At 35.6% G+C, this 17,611-nt stretch overlaps 1 protein-coding gene across 3 annotated transcripts; it reads left to right on the top strand.

Moving 5' to 3' along the window:
- The first annotated feature begins 1,556 nt into the window (after positions 1-1,556).
- Positions 1,557-13,314, top strand: LOC115959415 (protein PHOSPHATE STARVATION RESPONSE 1-like). Of its 3 annotated transcripts, none has more exons than XM_031077789.1 (9): positions 1,557-1,917; positions 6,298-6,376; positions 7,582-8,215; positions 8,318-8,528; positions 8,612-8,688; positions 8,804-8,843; positions 9,961-10,015; positions 11,662-11,731; positions 12,545-13,314. In XM_031077789.1, exons 3-9 carry the CDS (start codon positions 7,589-7,591, stop codon positions 12,905-12,907), a joined length of 1,443 nt encoding a protein of 480 aa, XP_030933649.1. In that variant the 5' UTR covers positions 1,557-1,917; positions 6,298-6,376; positions 7,582-7,588; the 3' UTR covers positions 12,908-13,314. The 3 variants fall into 3 exon arrangements, with proteins under 3 accessions (XP_030933649.1, XP_030933650.1, XP_030933651.1); XM_031077790.1 differs by lacking the exon at positions 1,557-1,917 and adding an exon at positions 1,989-2,048; XM_031077791.1 differs by lacking the exon at positions 1,557-1,917 and adding an exon at positions 2,729-3,044.
- The last annotated feature ends 4,297 nt before the right edge of the window (positions 13,315-17,611 follow it).

The raw sequence follows: 17,611 nt of genomic DNA, 5'->3' as shown, positions 1-17,611 counted from the left end.
ATTTGATTACAAGTCTAGCTCCTGTTGTTACAGTATTTTTCCCTTAATTCCTTGATCCCCTTCCCTCAGAATCTTCTTTCTCTTTTATACTATCTTCCTTCTTTCATCTCCACCCTCCACGTGTAGACTAGGTCATTGGTGTTGATCCTTGTCCCATTAGCACCTTCCTGAAGTCTCTGGGAGTAGCTGTAAAACTGAAAATTACTGTTCAGGTATCACTTCTACATTAATGCAGCCAGAGAGTTAACTGCAAAGCATTCAATGCGGTGGTAGCAGCATTCTCTTAGATATTTCATAGCTTCTCTTTGTCCTGTGCTTTTATGATGTGTATCCTTATTAATAGAATCTCCCAAAACGTTGCTCTGGATGGTAGACCACACCTTCTGACTTTTGCTTTGCTTAGTCGAGGAGGCATTCCTCCTCGGCCCACCTTCCCAAACCTTTTCAGTCGTAGTTTGCTTGTGGAGTTTTGACTCTTACGTCTTCACTATCATTTATCTATCCTCGGACCACTGAGCGTCCTCGGACAAGGCCCACAGCCTAATATGCATTCTTGGGCCCTTTATTCCTACAAAAGAGATTTTAATAAAGCAAAGGCATAGTCTCAAATTTTATATAATAATATTTTGAGTGTTATATAAATAATGTTAATATATTGAAATATTTGTGTGGACCTTTTATGTAATATTATTCACCCAAATAATATAAATAAAATTTTATTCATTATTTCACTAATAATGTATTATTTATTTATTTATTTTTTATATAGATAGTTTCAACTTATGACGTATACTCCTAATGAACCTAATCGATTTTTAGTGTAGGCAGAGATTGAACCCAAATTATGGTGTTTGCTCTTTTATTATCAGACTAAGACACCTATCAGTTTTTAGTGTAAACAGAGATTGAATCCCAGATTTTTTTTTTTAACCATTAGAGATTTTATCAGCTGAGTTAACTAGAACCCACCACTAATAATGTCTATTAATTTGTAACGATTGTAAGTAGAAACAACGATTGTTTTTTCTTGATTATGCTTACGTTTTTGTTAAATTTTTTACTTCTACCAAATATTTAAAACAACAATACTTTTTTTCTCCAAAAAAAAAAAAAAAACAATACTTTTGAGTTTCCATGCATAACAATAATAATAATAATAATAATAATAATACTAATTATAGAAAAAAAATCTTTTAAAAAGAGAGTGAGCACACGAGCCTATTATTGATTATATTAAAAATCAACTGGCGTCTTAACCAAATAATGACCAACAATTATTTTAGATTAAACATTATACCTTGAAATTCTGTGTCTACATGAGGTCTTGGAAAGTCCAAAATGTCACATCTTGACATGTGTCCAGCCAAAATTCCCATGGACCATGTTTATTGTGTGAGAAGCAAAGACCCAAAAAAAAAGCCGCAGAAGAGAAAAATCCAATGTACAATTTGACCCCTCAGTGCCCTTGTTAGCTTTATAAGCAAATGAGAGAACATTTTTCTAATCAGATGGTGCAAAGGGCAACTCCTAAGCCCCACGTGCACCCCATCAGATATTTCATCGCCCACCAATCACAAACCTCCAAATGTAGGACCCACACCAATACTATTCCTTGACACTATTCACACGCGCTGTAATGGCGCGTGGTCTATCCACTGTTCCCTTATATTGTAGAGGCGAGTGGCCAATACTATAGGCCCCAAAGAGACAGAGAGAGACAGAGAGAGAGAGCTAAGCGCACTCGTCAGTCGTCACCATTCACTTCTTCCTTTCGAGCACGCCGGTGACGGAACTTAAAAACACCCGCCTGTCACTACAGCACTATCTCCATCGCGCTCAGCAAAAAATTTTCTTCATTTTCGATTCGATTCTGAGACTTTCGCTATCAATCTTTTCGAGCTATCTATGAATTTTTAGGTACGAATTCGATATACCCATTTGATCATTTTGTTCAAATTATGCATTTTTTTTTTGGGGTTAAATTTGAATTTTATGTTGGTGGGTACTGTATAATTTGGGATACCCATTTGGAGTTTATTTCCAGTTTGGTATGTATATATATATTTTTTTCAATCTGTGGGGTGCAAATTGAATTGGGTTCTCTCTCTTTAGTCTTTTCCGTGGATATTTGATGTTGTTTTGGTTTTTTGATACATGTAATGGCGTATTAGCTCTATAATTTTGATGCATATGTATTGGTTTGTTATGTGGGGATTGATTTGCATGTGGGGTAGTGTCTATTTTTTGTGAATTTCAGGTTGTTGGTGGAATTTGGTGTAGTGGTGATATTTGATTCTTGGAGCCAGTTACCACTTATTTTGTTAGTTTTTCTTTTGGTTGGTTGACGTATCTATGGTAGCTTATGATAGAGCTAAGGGTGGCCCTGTTAAAAGTAAGTGGTGATAGCTTTTGTGAATGATTAAGTTGAGGGATTGGCTGGATAAGGTGGAATGTTTGACTAGATGTTATGTTTGACCTACCAGAAATTTGTGAATTGGGGTGGGGTGGCTAACCTGAATAGTGCTTTACCTATTTATATATATATATATAGACTGGCTAGTGCTTTAATGATGATCTATAATATGAAGTTTTGGTTGTATATGTTTAGGAAGTGTGATATCATATCATTGTCTTTTGCTCATGGATTAGTGTTAGTGAATAGAATGTAATAGCATGTTACAGCTTTACTAGGGTTGCCAGTCTTGAGATTTTTATGTGAACCATTTCATGTAAAGCCAGCTTTAATGGCTTTGCTTGGTGTTATATACAAAGCTGATTCTGGAAATGGCATTGGTAATATACTGTTGCAGCACTAGAATCATTGATACGGTACCTCATCCAATACAAGGAAATCACTTCATTTTATTCCCCTTTTAGATAATCCAAATGAATCAATATGTGTAACTTATACTTCAAGGATCAATGGAGTAGTCCTAAGTATTCTTTGTTCAGGAAAAGGTGTTATTGTCCTCGAGATAGGTTTTAGTTAGTGCAGACATTGATTTTGTGGCAGAATTAGCACTTTGCAAGACTTGCCAAATAAGGTAGCTGCTGTTCTCTACAATTTTCCATCAAGAAGTTTTATAATGAAAATTCCTATTTTATCCTCTATTTTCTTATTTGTAGGTCTTGGGAGATTTGAGTAAGATGATAATGATTATTGAATATGTAGTGCTGTGATGGTTGTTTGATGCATTGTCATGATTGTTCTAATTTTCTGATCTGGGTTTTGCTGTTTTAACCGTGGTTAAATCCTCCATGGTTAATGTACAGTATTATGACAGTTGACCTTTATTCTTGTTGCATTATGTGCAAGGTACATTAATTAAAGAAATCATGAAAATATTTTGAACTTCAATTTGTTCAGTGCGTTATATTAACTTATTCCCACCTGTTTCTCACCATATTGGGGTGATTCTTTTGCTTTTTCTCCAAGAAATGGAGGAGTTCTTGGATAATGCTTCCTTGTGATAAATGTTTGAGACTAATGATGAAGGTAAATGTTACCTACTAGGTGGAAGAAGATTTTATTTGACTATTTTGCATTTTTCAAGGCCTAAGGACTTGGTGAATATAAAATGTGATCCTTCATTGGAGTAAGCAAAACTGATTGTGGCAAGGCTAAGGCAACTCCGTATGGATTATTTATTATTACCCTAGATATCATAGTTTGGCATGCTTGGGTTCCTTCTATTAGGGCATGGTTGATTTGGGATTAGTGTCTTATTAAATGTCCTGCATCCTGAGCTTTTCATTAGGCTATTATCCATTTGAGAAAAGCTTGAATGCAACCTTCATTAATCTCATTCCAAAAAACTGCAGTAGTAGAAGTTAGGGACTTTTGGCCTATTAGTCTTGTTGGGGGTTTATAAAATAATTGCTAAAGTTTTGGCTACTCAACTACACACGGTCATGGGAGATATAATTTCAGCTTCAAGAATGCTTTTGTTCTAAATAGGCAGATTCTCGACCCTGTACTTAGTGCTGATGAATGCCTTGACAATAGATTGAAGATTGGTCTACTAGGGTTACCTTGTAAACTAGATATTGAGAAGGCTTTTTACCATGTAAACTAGGGCTTTCTTCTAAATTTGCTAGAGCGTAGTGGTTTCTCTAATAAGTGGAGGAGATGGATTTTCTTTTGTCTATCTATTGTTTGTTTTTCCATTCTTATTAATGGTTCTCCATGTTGTTTTTTCGAGAGCTCCAGAGGGTTAAGACAAGGCGATCCTTTGTCTCCTTTGTTATTTGTTTTGGTCATGGAAGCTCTTGGAAGAATGTTGGATAAAGCTGTCTATGAAGGTCGCATGTTAGGTTTTCGTGTGGGTGATTTAGAGGGAAGATCTTTGGTGGTGTCTCATCTCGTTTTTGCTGATGACACTCTAATTTTTTGTGATGATGACCTTGATTAGATTTTGATTCTTTGTATGATGCCTATTTGGTTTGAGACTGTTTCTGGTCTAAAAATAAATTTGGGTAAGTCAGAATTGGTACATGTGGGAGTGGTTCATAATATTGAGTTATTGTTGAATGTCCTTGGCTGTAAGCAAGGTACTTTCCTAAGGAAATATTTGGGTCTTATTTTGGGTGCAAAATTCAAGGATAAGACAATATGGAACCCGATTCTAGAGAAGGTGGAAAGGAGTTTAGTGGGATGGAAACATTCGTACTTATCCAAGGAAGGTAGAGTCAATTTAATTAAAAGTAATCTATCAAATCTACCTACTTATTTTCTCTCTTTATTTCCTATCCTTGCTTTTGTGGCTAACCAAATTTCAAAACTTCAATGGAATTTCTTATAGGTGGTCTAGGGGATGAACCCTAGAGGTGAAATATGGATGTGTATGGGGTGGCTGGTGTATTGGTTCAGTTTCTGGTCCCTATGATGTTAGTTTGTGGAAACATATTATACAGGGATGGTCTTCTTTGTTTCATTATATTCTATATGAAATTGGTGATGGTTGAGGGTGAAGTTTTGGCGAGACTGATGGTGTGGGGAGACCCTTCTTGCTGTTAGTTATCCAGAATTATTTAGAATTTGCCAAGATAAGGAGACACGTGTGGTTGAGCTTATAAAGTTCACTAATGTGGTCCTTCATTGGGATGTAAGTTTCTTTAGGGTTGCTAATGATTGGGAATTGGAGGTTGTGTCGAGCTTCATGGATACCATATATGTTTTTTCTGTAAGGGGGATTGGGGAGGATGAAATGAGCTGGAAACCAGATAGAAATAAGGGGTTTATGGTTAGTGCTTATTATTGTCTTTTAGTGGGCTCTAATGATTTCAGTTTCCCTTGGAAAAGCATATGGAAGCAGAAGATCTGTTCTCGAGTGGCTTTCTTTGTCTGGAATGTTGCTTTAGGGAAATGTCTGATGATTGACAATTTAAGAAAAAGGAAGGTTTGGATTTTGGATTGGTGTTATTTGTGCAAGTGTAATGGTGAATTGGTTGACCTTTTTTTACTTCATTGTCCAGTGGATTTCTGGTCTATGGTTTTGGGTTTATTTGGAGTAAGTTGGGTTATGCCAATCAATTGTGGGGCTCCTTGCTTGCAGGCAAGGTCGGTTTGGTCGTCATCGAAATGGTCATATATGGATGCTTCTTCCCCATTGTTTGATGTGGTGCCTTTGGAGGGAAATAAATAGTAGGTGTTTGAAGATAATGAGAAATCCATATCAGACCTCAAGTTAATTTTCTTTTGAACCTTATTGTATTGGTTGTCTGCTTTACGAAACCAATCATTTTCTTCTTTTCTTGATTTATGTAATTTTTGTACTTGATTTGTTGACCCCTTTACACTCCCTATGTACTAGGGCATCCCGTTTTTTATATCAATAAATTTTATTACTTAACAAAAAATATACGAAGGATCATCAAGCCTGCTTGGTGAAGTGACTAAAGTCTGTCCTAGAATATTCATGAGTGCCAGAATCTGATCTAGAGTTTAAACTTCAAACCAAACACATTTGTTCATGTGAGATGATGAGGTGTATGATAATTAATTTTCTTTCCACTCATAGTTTCATGGGAGCTGATCTCATATATATTGTTTATGTACGTATCTCTGTATATTTTTAGGTTTGTACATATGTATATTGTTTATGTATGTATCTCTGTATATTTTTATGTACGTACATATGTATTTATATAATCCTGGGGTTGTATGTGAATTATGTGATTGTGCCTTATTTAGGTTTCATGGAAAGCTTCTCATCTTCTTCTCCACCAAGAAATACTTGTTACAGCATGCTTCCATTTGGTTAGAAGTTTACATTAATGTTGTACTTCTGTTTGCAGATGTAAAACTTGATGTCATTTTCGTTGGTGTGGATATTGAGAACAAGCAACCAGGGTGGTTTCTGTAGCTTTTCAGTTGGTGAGTATTAATAGCGTAATAGGGTGGACAGCCCATACTAAGTTAATAGTGTAAAAGTTAATCTATCTAATATAATATATAAAAGTTGAAGCTTAGAGAAAGTGTAGCCCTAGCATTCTTAGATTTGTATGCCACATGACTAGGCTAATAATACACCATTGTGCTAGCTTAATTAATAATACAGTTATTTTAAATAATAAATACTAACACCAAACTAAAAGAAAATCATATATGTATTAATTGTAATATTCCACTACCAACATAATCTAAAACAAAGTTTAACAAAAAACAACAGAAAATAATATCTACTTTGACTTCTATAAATTAAAAAAAAAAAAAAAAATGAGAGACCTGAAAATCAGAAGATACTAAAACCCAATAAACAGCCTATACTGAAGGAAATTTTGTTACAAATTCCATATGAAATCACTACAAATTGTAGTAAACCACCCAAATTGGAGATATATCCAAGTGTCAAATTTATTAATAGGTGTTTATAATTTTATAGAATTAAAAAGCATCTTACATTTTTAATTGATTTCATGGAATTTTACACCCTTAACAACTGAAAAATATGTAGGTGCTTGTTTTGAGTTTGATTCACATTTTAGGGCTAGCATTTTTTTGCAAAAACACATCAACAAATTCAACAATAGGGAAAAGAAACAACTTTAATTGGATATGACGTATTATAGAAATGGACTATTCTGATTCAGATTATGTATATAAACAATTGATAGTCACTGTGAAAGTTCAACAACAGAATTCAGATTTTGTGAACAAGAGACAATAACATGTATGTTTTGTTTATATAGTTTGCAAGTGATTAAAGCATGAAGAGAGAGAGAGAGAGAGAGAGAGAGAGAGAGAGAGAGAGAGAGAGAGAGTTTTAGATGGGTCTTCATTCTTATAATCAATACTTATTTGCAATTTATATTGTAAATTTGTACTAGGTACAATTTATGCTGTTATAAAACTAAAGAAATTTACAATTCAATTCAGTAAAATATATGAAAACTTGATTAATGAAATTAACTAATCTTTTTCTACATTTTTTTATATATAAAAAGTAATTACAATGAAAATTCAATTAAATATAACCAAATTTTTTCCTGTAAAAGAAAAATAAATAAATGTACTGAAGCAAAGTGTGGTTATAAGCTGGTTGATTTAATAACTGACACACTCTTTCTTTTCTGATTTAAGAAAAAAATGGAGGCACGCCCTGCCTTATCCTTTCAAAGTTCAGGTGCAAAGCAGCTTAGTAGCATGGGGATGTCTGGAGCACTGTCTTCATCTTTACCAGTACTTCCAACCCCTTTGGAAGAAACATATCCCAAATTACCGGACTCTCAACAGGTTTCCATGGAAAGAGAACTTGTAACAAGGCCTCTCAACCATGCAAGTCATTTATCCTCCAACAGTAGCGTAGTTGGTCACATGTTTTCATCATCCTCAGGATTTTCAACAGATCTTCATTACTCATCTCTTTCAACCCATGAAAAGCATTCAAGACACAGTCCTTTTATTTCTCAGTCATCAACTAATGCGGGATCTTTGCCAATAACACATTCTTCGGGATCTCTCCAATCTACAGCATCAGATTATGCCAAAGAAAACAGTGCTTCCTGGCAAACTGATTCACTTTCAAGTTTTCTTGATTTTCCTGTAAATACCCCTATCGAGAATAGTCAGGTAGAAAGCAGTAGTTGTAATGCTGCACTAGCATCTGAGGAATTTACTAAATGGGCTGACCAGCTAATCGCCGATGACGATGCTTTAGCTTCTAATTGGAATGAGCTTCTTGGTGACACCAGTGTTACAGATTTGGAACCAAAGGTTTGGTCCTTGTAAGATGTCATGATTAATATTAGTCCATTAGTAAAAATGGGTAGCTTTTAGTATGATTAATTATGAAACATTTTGGGTTTGTTTCTTTAGATGGTATTCCCGGTGTCCAAATCATCTCCAAATTTTCAAGCACACCAGTCCCAAGTTCCTCTGCAGCTTCCTGCTACTTCTGGAGAAATTCGTGCTGTTGCTAACCCCACTTCCTTGGCAAATAGTGCCCCAGCCAAGCCACGCATGCGTTGGACACCAGAACTTCATGAAGCCTTTGTGGAGGCTGTCAATCTCCTTGGTGGTAGTGAACGTATGTAACTCTCATGCCCTAACTGTGGTCTTTGCCTTAAGTATGAAAGTTTCTCATCAATTTATTTATTGCTCATTTTACAGGCGCTACTCCAAAGGGTGTGCTGAAGCTCATGAAAGTTGATGGGTTGACCATCTATCATGTGAAAAGCCATTTGCAGGTATTTATGCTTGACTTCTTTTAACTTTAGATTAGCTTTCTACTGAAATACTGTGTGAGCATGCATTTGCGTGTGTTCTTACTTTTAACTGGAGATCTTGCTCCATGAACTGCAGAAATATAGGACAGCCAGATACAGGCCAGAGTCGTCAGAAGGTATATAATAAGTACCCGTGTGTCTGTGTGCGTGAGTGCGTATGTGCGGCATGTGTGTGTACAGGCACACTCAATGCATGTATCTGTTCTTTTTTTGGATATATTTGTTATGCCTTCTTTATTCCTTGCTCTATCAAATCCTTTCTGTTTGTATGTTTTCCTTTGCTGGGAAGAACAGGGGTGAGATGATAACTTCAATATATTAGCTCCTTTCTGATTGAATGTTTTCTTTTGCTGGGAAGAAGGTGGCTGGGATGTTTAAGTACGCATTTTGGCCTCCCAATTAACTCTAAATCAAATTTCATCTCTTTCTTTTATAAGTGTAAGGTGGAGCGAGAGGTCTTGGTTTCAAGACCTACTGACTGCATGTATGCCTTACCAGTAATACTAGTAGTAAAAAAAAGTATTCATTTTGCCCTCTGTTTATGTTTTCATGGAAATTTAAGATTCTAAAGGTAGGAAATGTTTTAGGAAGAGGCTTTTTAAAAACTTTTTTTACCTGAATGTCTGTGTTATGTCATTGGTGCTTCTGCATATTGTGAAAGAAAAGACAAGACAGAAAGTAGTGTAATTTTTGACAGAATTGGTCATCCCAAATATGCAATGGGACTTATTTTTAACATCTGGAGAATTATAAATTTGTAATTAGCATTTTGGCAGAATATTGTGTACTTTAGCTCTAGATGGTGTGGGCTTAAGTACCATTCCCAAAATCTTATGTCATTCTCTTTGTAGTTTGTTATGTTCAGTTACCATCAAATGAACAAGTCTTACTCATTTCTCAACTCAACCCAACTAATTCTTAAATCCCAATTAAATAGGGTCAGTCTCTTAATTGTTTCCCACTCACATTGAAATGTTTCTCACTCCATTTTTTTTTTTTTTGTGTGGGAGTAACACATATTGACTTCTGTCAATGAAGGCACTGTCTTTGATTAAAACAAGCAGCTATAAATATCTTCTTACTAATCCTTTCTGGCTTTGTTGGTTTTCCCTAGCTTTGGCTTATGCTAGTTTATCGCAGATGTTTTTGGCACAGAGATGATGACTTGTTTTACTATTTACATATTAGATGTAAAGGATTTAATATAATGGCTTGTTAAATTTCAATATGCAGGATCATCAGAGAAAAAATTGTCTCCAATTGAAGAAATGTCTCTTGACTTGAAAACGTAAGTCAATTTATTAAAACCTGGAAATTCTATTTTATCATGTGGTATGTTACCTTTATTCTTGGGCTTGGAGTATTGCTTAATCTAGTCTAGTTTGAGAAATTTATTGCAACATGTAAGTACACCTTGGATTGCTTTATACTACTTACTATGTTAATAGGCATTTTGCAATTAGATGAGACACTGCAATGGTATTACTTGGAAATTCTCATTTTTATAGGATTTTTTAAGTAAGTAATAAAAACTTCTATTAAAAGATAACATAATGTATACGTCCTTTTTTTTTAGGAAATGGTGAAATTCAAAATATTTTAGGCTGCAAACCTTTAAGACATCTAAGGCTCTGCTAATAGTAAACATTGACCTAGAACCCTAAGATGATGGATCTAGAAATTGACAATGATCAAATGTAGTTATACTGTTCATATTACTTATGAAAAGTATTTATTTAAAAAGCACAAAAAAGGAGGGTGCAACTGTAGTAAATGGAAACTATACAAAAGAGCCAAAAAGAAAGAAAAAACAAGAAAAGACAAGGTACAAGAGTTTTATAGAGATTTAAGAAGAATTTCAATTGTACTGAAAAATGTCCTTTCCCTCAAAAGTGTGCCTAGTCCTTTCTCTCCAAAGAGTCCACATTAAGCACAAAGGGATTGACCTTCAAATTTCTTCACTAGTATGCTTTCCAAAATACCCCTTCCAACATGATCAATGATCCACTACTGAGCCCGGCATCACCCAACTTTCCCCAAAGAGGCTTAGCCCTACTGTCCACATCTCTAGAGCTATTGAACAATGAAGAAACACATACAACACCAATCCCTCAGAACTATGTCATGTCTCCATAAATTATCAGTTAGAATTTTCTCCAAAGCTGTGATCCAAGTGAAGAATGCAATCCCCAGGCAGAGCTTTTACCCTCCATATGCTTCTCTAAGGTCATTCCTTGATCACAACACCTTGTAATAGCCTTTGACCCGAAAACCCTTCATTTTTGAAGGAAGCCAAACCATTCTATCTACTCCATCCTGTCTGAGTCTGATAGAATATAAATCCTTCAAGAAATTATCCAATGATTCAACTTTCCAATCTTGAATTACTCTTAGGAATGAAAGATACCAATGAGTACTTTCGTTAGCCCTCTCCATGTAATCTATCACTCTTTGTTGCATGTCTGTCTGTCTCTAGCAATCAGAGGTAGTTTTTATACCAATTCATGTTATGCTTTAAGTTGTGTCATCAATAAGTTTTCATAAATTTTCTTCAGTGATTCTACTTTTTGGTTAGGGTAAGATTGCATGTTCAATTACACTAGCTAGCTGTGGCACTTTTTCAGACTGAAGTCAGCCATAGCTGAACTTGCTTGTAACTTCTACTGCAACTTTAGCCCCTTGAACGTGTTCTGAGCAGTCACTATTGGCAATCATTCATGATTGTTCTCTCCTGCCAATTAACCTTAAAATAGTTGGTTGATCAAACTATGTAAACAAGTGAAACAGCTTTACAAAAAAGGATTCAAAAAATCCACAAAAAGTGGCTTTGTGAGCCAGACAGATGGTTATGGGCTACCATGATGGGTTAAGATCTGTAAAATTATTATGCTCAATTTATTTTGATATCTGAACTATGTTCTGTTTGGATAACAGGGGTATTGAGATTACTGAAGCTCTGCGAATGCAGATGGAAGTTCAGAAAAGGCTGCACGAACAGCTTGAGGTATGAAATATTTCCTGAGAAAAGGATTTTATTTTCAATTTATATTGGAAATCTGTTTCCTGTTTAGGTCAGCTTTACTTTGCCTTTGCAGCCATCTATGGCAGTGTGAAAAAAGTGACATGGTACGAGAGATCTTCTTATGCCCCTGTTTAGCACTGTTGGCATTGCTCAACATGGTTGGAGCATGTGACCTTTAAATATAAAATATATATTTTTTCTTTTATCTAAGTGGTCTCCTTTCTACTAAATTATACAGGAATTGCACCTCATTGTTGTTTTCCAATATACTTAATTCCTGGTTTTCTGTATCTGTAGTTTGTGGTGTAATATTATATCTCTAACTTCTGAGCAGATTCAAAGAAATCTACAATTGCGAGTAGAAGAACAAAGAAGGTATCTGGGGTTAGTGTTGACACTAGGTAATCTGTGTATCAGGGGTATATTAGATTGCTGGGACTTGTTGGCACTGGGAAATACTAATTTAACTGACCTGGGAAAAGTTGCTGCTGCATTGTTTGTTTAGAAATTAGGTCTCTTTGCAACATTTAGTTTGCAATTTTACTGGCCACTGCTATAATTTTGGTTGCTGGATTGCTTTTGCTCGTTGAATTAAGGATGAAAGCATAAGGTGTTCTTGTGAACATTCATAACTACAAATATTTCAGGTTGTGCTGTGCATGTGCAGACATATGTATCTCAGCTTTAGTCCCCTCCCCCACCTTTTATTATTATTATTATTTTTCTTCCTTATATTGCTGGTTTGCTGTATCTGTAGTTTCTGGTTTAATATCGATATCTCTAACTCCTGAGCAGATTCAAAGGAATCTACAATTGCGAATAGAAGAACAGGGACGGTATCTCCAAAAGATGTTTGAGAAGCAATGCAAGTCTGGTGTTGACAAGCTGAAGACATCAGCAACCACTTTGGAGAACCCCTCAACTCCATCATTGGATACAGTCCAAGAGTCCCCTGCCAAAAGTGAACTGGATGCCTCTCAGGTAGACCATGGTAAAACAGGAACTGATCCAGTCAATGCCAACACTGCATTGGAAGAAAGTTCACAGGAGCTGGGTGGAAAGCATAAGGTATCTGAAGCCAACGATCCAGAGAACTACGAGCCAGATGCTTGTGAGTCTAGTTCCCAACCCTCAAAGCGTCCAAGAACAGAGGAGTAAATTACATTGTCTGCCAAATCTGCATTGGACTGACAAGGCCATAGTGATTATTGGAAGAGTTCATTGTTTGAGTGAGAGACATAGCTGACCGATGGATAGAGCTTTGGACTGGGATCTCTCGTCTTTTTATTATCATATATTCTCAAGGATGATTAGCGTTTGAAGTTGAGTTTTGATCATAATGTTCTTCAACCTTCTTAATTGCACTCTTTGAGTTAAGCGAGGATGAGGATGCATAAAGAATTGTTGAGAGAACCCCGGCTAATTATGCCTGCATAGGACTCTATTTGTAGTAAAAAGACATTATCCTTAATTTTAAGCTGTCAACAATCATGTTACTGCCAAACAATATATATCTCATGATTTATACCACAATGCTCGGTGGCGTGTTCATTTTGACCAGTCAATCATTCAAGGCTTTCTTATTTTCAGAAGATGTAGTTTTTGCTTAATCAACATAAGATGTGGGTTCAGATATGCAAGCATGGATGCCATACAAACCATTTAGTCTATAAGCAAGTCGTTGTGTAATTAGGGTGGACAAATCGACTAAATTGGTTAAGGCACTAGCCACTTTAAAGATAGAAAATGATCGACCAACCTATTTCATCATACAATATATGTAGCTTTAAAGAGACATTTGTTAGTGTTGAACAAGTTTAGAAGGTGTAAATTTTTTTTTTTTTGGGTTGAGAAAAAGAGGGTGTCAGGCTTCTCATTGACTCATTGGCATTTCACTATCATGATAAGAACTGCAATAGTAAAAAATGTGGAATGTTTGCACTCAGTACAAATCTAATGAAACAGACACGAATATTTAAAGTGGTTTCCAAATGGAGAACCGGTGCCTCACATAAGTGACGTGAATTGAGATGCTTAATGCATTAATGTAAAAAGAAAGAATGATGCATTATGGTCTCTGAATCATAGTAGTTCTGTCTGGTCTCATTCTGGAATGGATGGAATCCAGTGGTTATGGTGAAAAAGATGAGTTTGTATGAATTACTAAAATCCAGTGGTTATGGATTGGTGTTAGGGATATTAGAAATTTTATTACATAGAACTTACAAATTGACAGGTTATCAATTCAAACATTCACTTATTATGTGGTTGAAGCTCACAAATCATATTTATTGCCACGTTAGTTTTTAAGTTTCTTGAAGTGAAATTTGTAGTACTTTTAGCATTTACTACTTTTAGATTTTGATTGAGTTGTAATCTGAAATTAGATCTCATGAAGATCTTAGATTAGTGGGTTTGACCCCGTAATATACTCTTTTTTATGCCTATGTTTTTATACCTTTGAATCATGTGTATATGTAGTACGGTCATAAATATTATCAATTTTTTTGATGTGTCAATGTCTCACATTTTAATTTTTTGAACCTGGTCATAACTTGTAGAAAGAAAGATTTGTTTTATTTTTTCAAACAAAACATTGTACGTATGAAATATGATCTAAATATTGTTTACAGGATACTTGGTATACTCGATTAATATCAATGGAATAAATTTGATATTCTTGGACCTCTCTAACATTTTTAGGCTGTCAAAGGAAAAAAAGAAAATGCTTAAATTTCCAGTGGATGGGTTGCCTCCATTTGAAATATGAGTGTGCTAATCCCAACTCCATGACCTGATTGCTTTACACTAGAGTCTGCAAAAATGCTTTAATAGATTTGTGAGATTGGAAGCGGAATCAGTAGGCCTAAGCTGTTTCAGCGAATGAAAGTGCTCTCCTTCAAGGGAATAAGATAAGGTGCCTTGCTAAGTTGAAGCACTTTCCTACTGGAAGGAACTCGTTGATAATGAGTTGCTCTACACTACAGTAATAAGAAGTACTCTTTCTTAGTTGAATTTCCTCCCAATATATGACACTATATATAATAGCTTTTTGAGTAGCAGAGGAGGATATCATTATAAAATGGACTCTTCCATGTGGCTTTGAATATACTCTCACCCATCAAATTAATCAACGCTGTGAGCATATCAGCTTCCATGGTTTAATTTTCACCTCCTTGCTCGAAGGACAGTTATTTGCCCCAATGTAAATGTTTTATAGGGCTCCAAAAAAACATAAAATAAAATAGAGCTCTCTAATGAAAATTGGAGATTATTTTGGTCACCCAAACGTACACAAAAATGAAGTTTTGTTGTGGTTTTCATGGTTGTTGATAGGTTCTTGTCCCATGATGTTGATGTTTCTCTTTCTTCTTTGCTTTTAATTTCAGTTCTTTTCAAGAAGCATATATTCTTTTTAATTTTAAAAAGAAACCTTTTGGAAATATCAGATTTGGGTGGAGTATATTGTTACTAGCAAACTTCTGGCCGGTTGGTTCAGATAAGGTGAGTTCAGATTCGACTTCTTTGAATATATGTCAAATTAATTGGGTACGAGTTAGAATTGAAATGGGTTGCAAAACTTATAACCGTTACTCTTATCATTGTTTGGCATGGTCGGGTTAGAATTGAAATGGGTTGCAAAACTTATAACCGTTACTCTTATCATTGTTTGGCATGGTCGGGTCAAATGACTCAAATCTAGTATAGCTTGTATTTTTTTTTTTTTGTTTCACATACAAAAGATTTAAATAAGCAATAAAAAAGTAGAGCATATATTTTGTTGTCTTCCGTTTAATACAAACAAGAGAACAAAGAAACCAAAACACTAAAAAAAAAAAAATAATAATAATAATAATAATAATACATAAATTCTTAAATTTGTGCTTAATTTGTTAGTATAATATTTTCACAAAAGAATAAATGAAAAACCGGATGTTGTAGACCAAATATCAACCTTAGATGCCGTTGTTGTAATATATAAAACATTAAATAAAGTTATAAGAGTAAGAATCAATATTTCAAATTTTATCTAAAAAGGCAATCATGGTAGGATTATGGATATGTTACGTAGAACAGTATTTGTTTAGTCCAAGTAATTTATCTAGAAATAATTAATGCTATAGACATACTACAGATATTCTTATTAAAAAAAATGTGATATTTAATTTTTTCTAATAGTTAATTCCCATAACGATTTTTAGTGGTTTTATGTAATAAATATGACTGAAGAAAGCATTGATTTAAAAGTCGAAAGCAAATAAAACAAACAAGTAATTGAGGCTTCTTGCTACCGTTTAATTTGTTTGCACAAATTTTCTTTCTTTTTGTTGGAAAAGTTAAGGAATAAATAAATAAATAAATAAATATATATATATATATTGTGGGGCCGGGGAACTTATGATTCGACCCACGCTCTATTAGGACTCAGGGCCCATGCCGAGGAGGGTGTGTGCCGAGGACGAATGGTGAAAGGCCGAGGTGTCAAAGGGAACAGCTGATGACGACCTTATCCTCGGCACTCCAGGACTTCAAGGGGAAGTGCAACTTCTCGACGAAGGCCGCCCCTAAAAAGCTCCCTGAAGGAGATACGAGTGGAGTGGCACCCACGTGGGGGCACGGTGCAAAACTGGTTCAGGGCCCATGCCGAGGAGGGTGTGTGCCGAGGACGAATGGTGAAAGGCCGAGGTGTCAAAGGGAACAGCTGAGGACGACCTTATCCTCGGCACTCCAGGACTTCAAGGGGAAGTGCAACTTCTCGACGAAGGCCGCCCCCAAAAAGCTCCCTGAAGGAGATACGAGTGGAGTGGGACCCACGTGGGGGCACGGTGCAAAACTGGTTCAGGGTAAATATGTCCCCTCCACATTAAATGCACTCGCCAGCGTCCTGACCATGTTAATGAGAAAAGACTCCTGGACAGGGTGACTTCGATCATCGCAACTAACAGAAAGCAAGGAGGGACAGCTGATGGGACAGGTACAAAAGCAAGCACCTGCCTGACTAACAAGTGGAGGGCTAAGATCGACCAGGAAGGGCTATATAATGAGAAGGTTAATGCGCCAAAAAAGGAGGCTGGGAAAAATGGCCAAAAACCAGAGCCTCCCAGCCCGCCTCCTGAATAAAAACTTCCAAGGCGAACACGATTTAACTATGTATGACCACCACGGAAAACCACTGTCTTGTGACCAAGGCCTAGCCTTTCAAACCCACGCTCTACAAATGATATTGTTTAAGCCTTTTTACATACGAATCCAACACTGTTACGGGTCGTTACAAATCGTGTCCTTACATATATATATATAAAAGAAAAATAAGGTATGAGTGGAAACAAACACATAAAGTGTGCGTTTGACTCCAGCTTAAAATGCCAGCTTATTTTACTATTCAGTTTATTTTTCTACTATTTATGTGTCCAACTGCACTTTTTGATACTATTCATGGCTCTTATTATACTATTTTAGCTAATTTTTACTTTTATCTATAGTACTTTTAGCAAAAAGTTTTCAGTTTTAGCAAAATAAGCGGATCCCAAACAGATCTGATGGGTGCTTTGAATGAAAAAAAATACCTCCATAGTCAATGCTAAATGCAACGATATTTTGAAGGTTGATTAGGGATTGACAAATTTACGGCTGCTAAGCGAGAGTATGAGACTGATGAGGTGAATGAATTGTGCACGGTGTTGATGAAGGGAGATTAGCCTTCACCAGATTTAGATAAAAAAGAAAATTGAGAAGGGTGAAGAGGTGAAGAAAGTGAGAATTTAGAGAATGAAATATTTGATAGTCTAAACTTGTGAAACAAACAAAACCAGACTGAAATAAGAAAACGATTTTTTTTTTTTTTTTTGGCGCAAGAAACAT

The sequence above is a fragment of the Quercus lobata genome, chromosome 9 (genome assembly GCF_001633185.2).
Source record: "Quercus lobata isolate SW786 chromosome 9, ValleyOak3.0 Primary Assembly, whole genome shotgun sequence".
Classification (NCBI taxonomy): domain Eukaryota; kingdom Viridiplantae; phylum Streptophyta; class Magnoliopsida; order Fagales; family Fagaceae; genus Quercus; species Quercus lobata.
The sequence above is the reverse complement of the archived record's forward strand: the minus strand, read 5'-3'. Positions and strand labels throughout refer to the sequence as shown.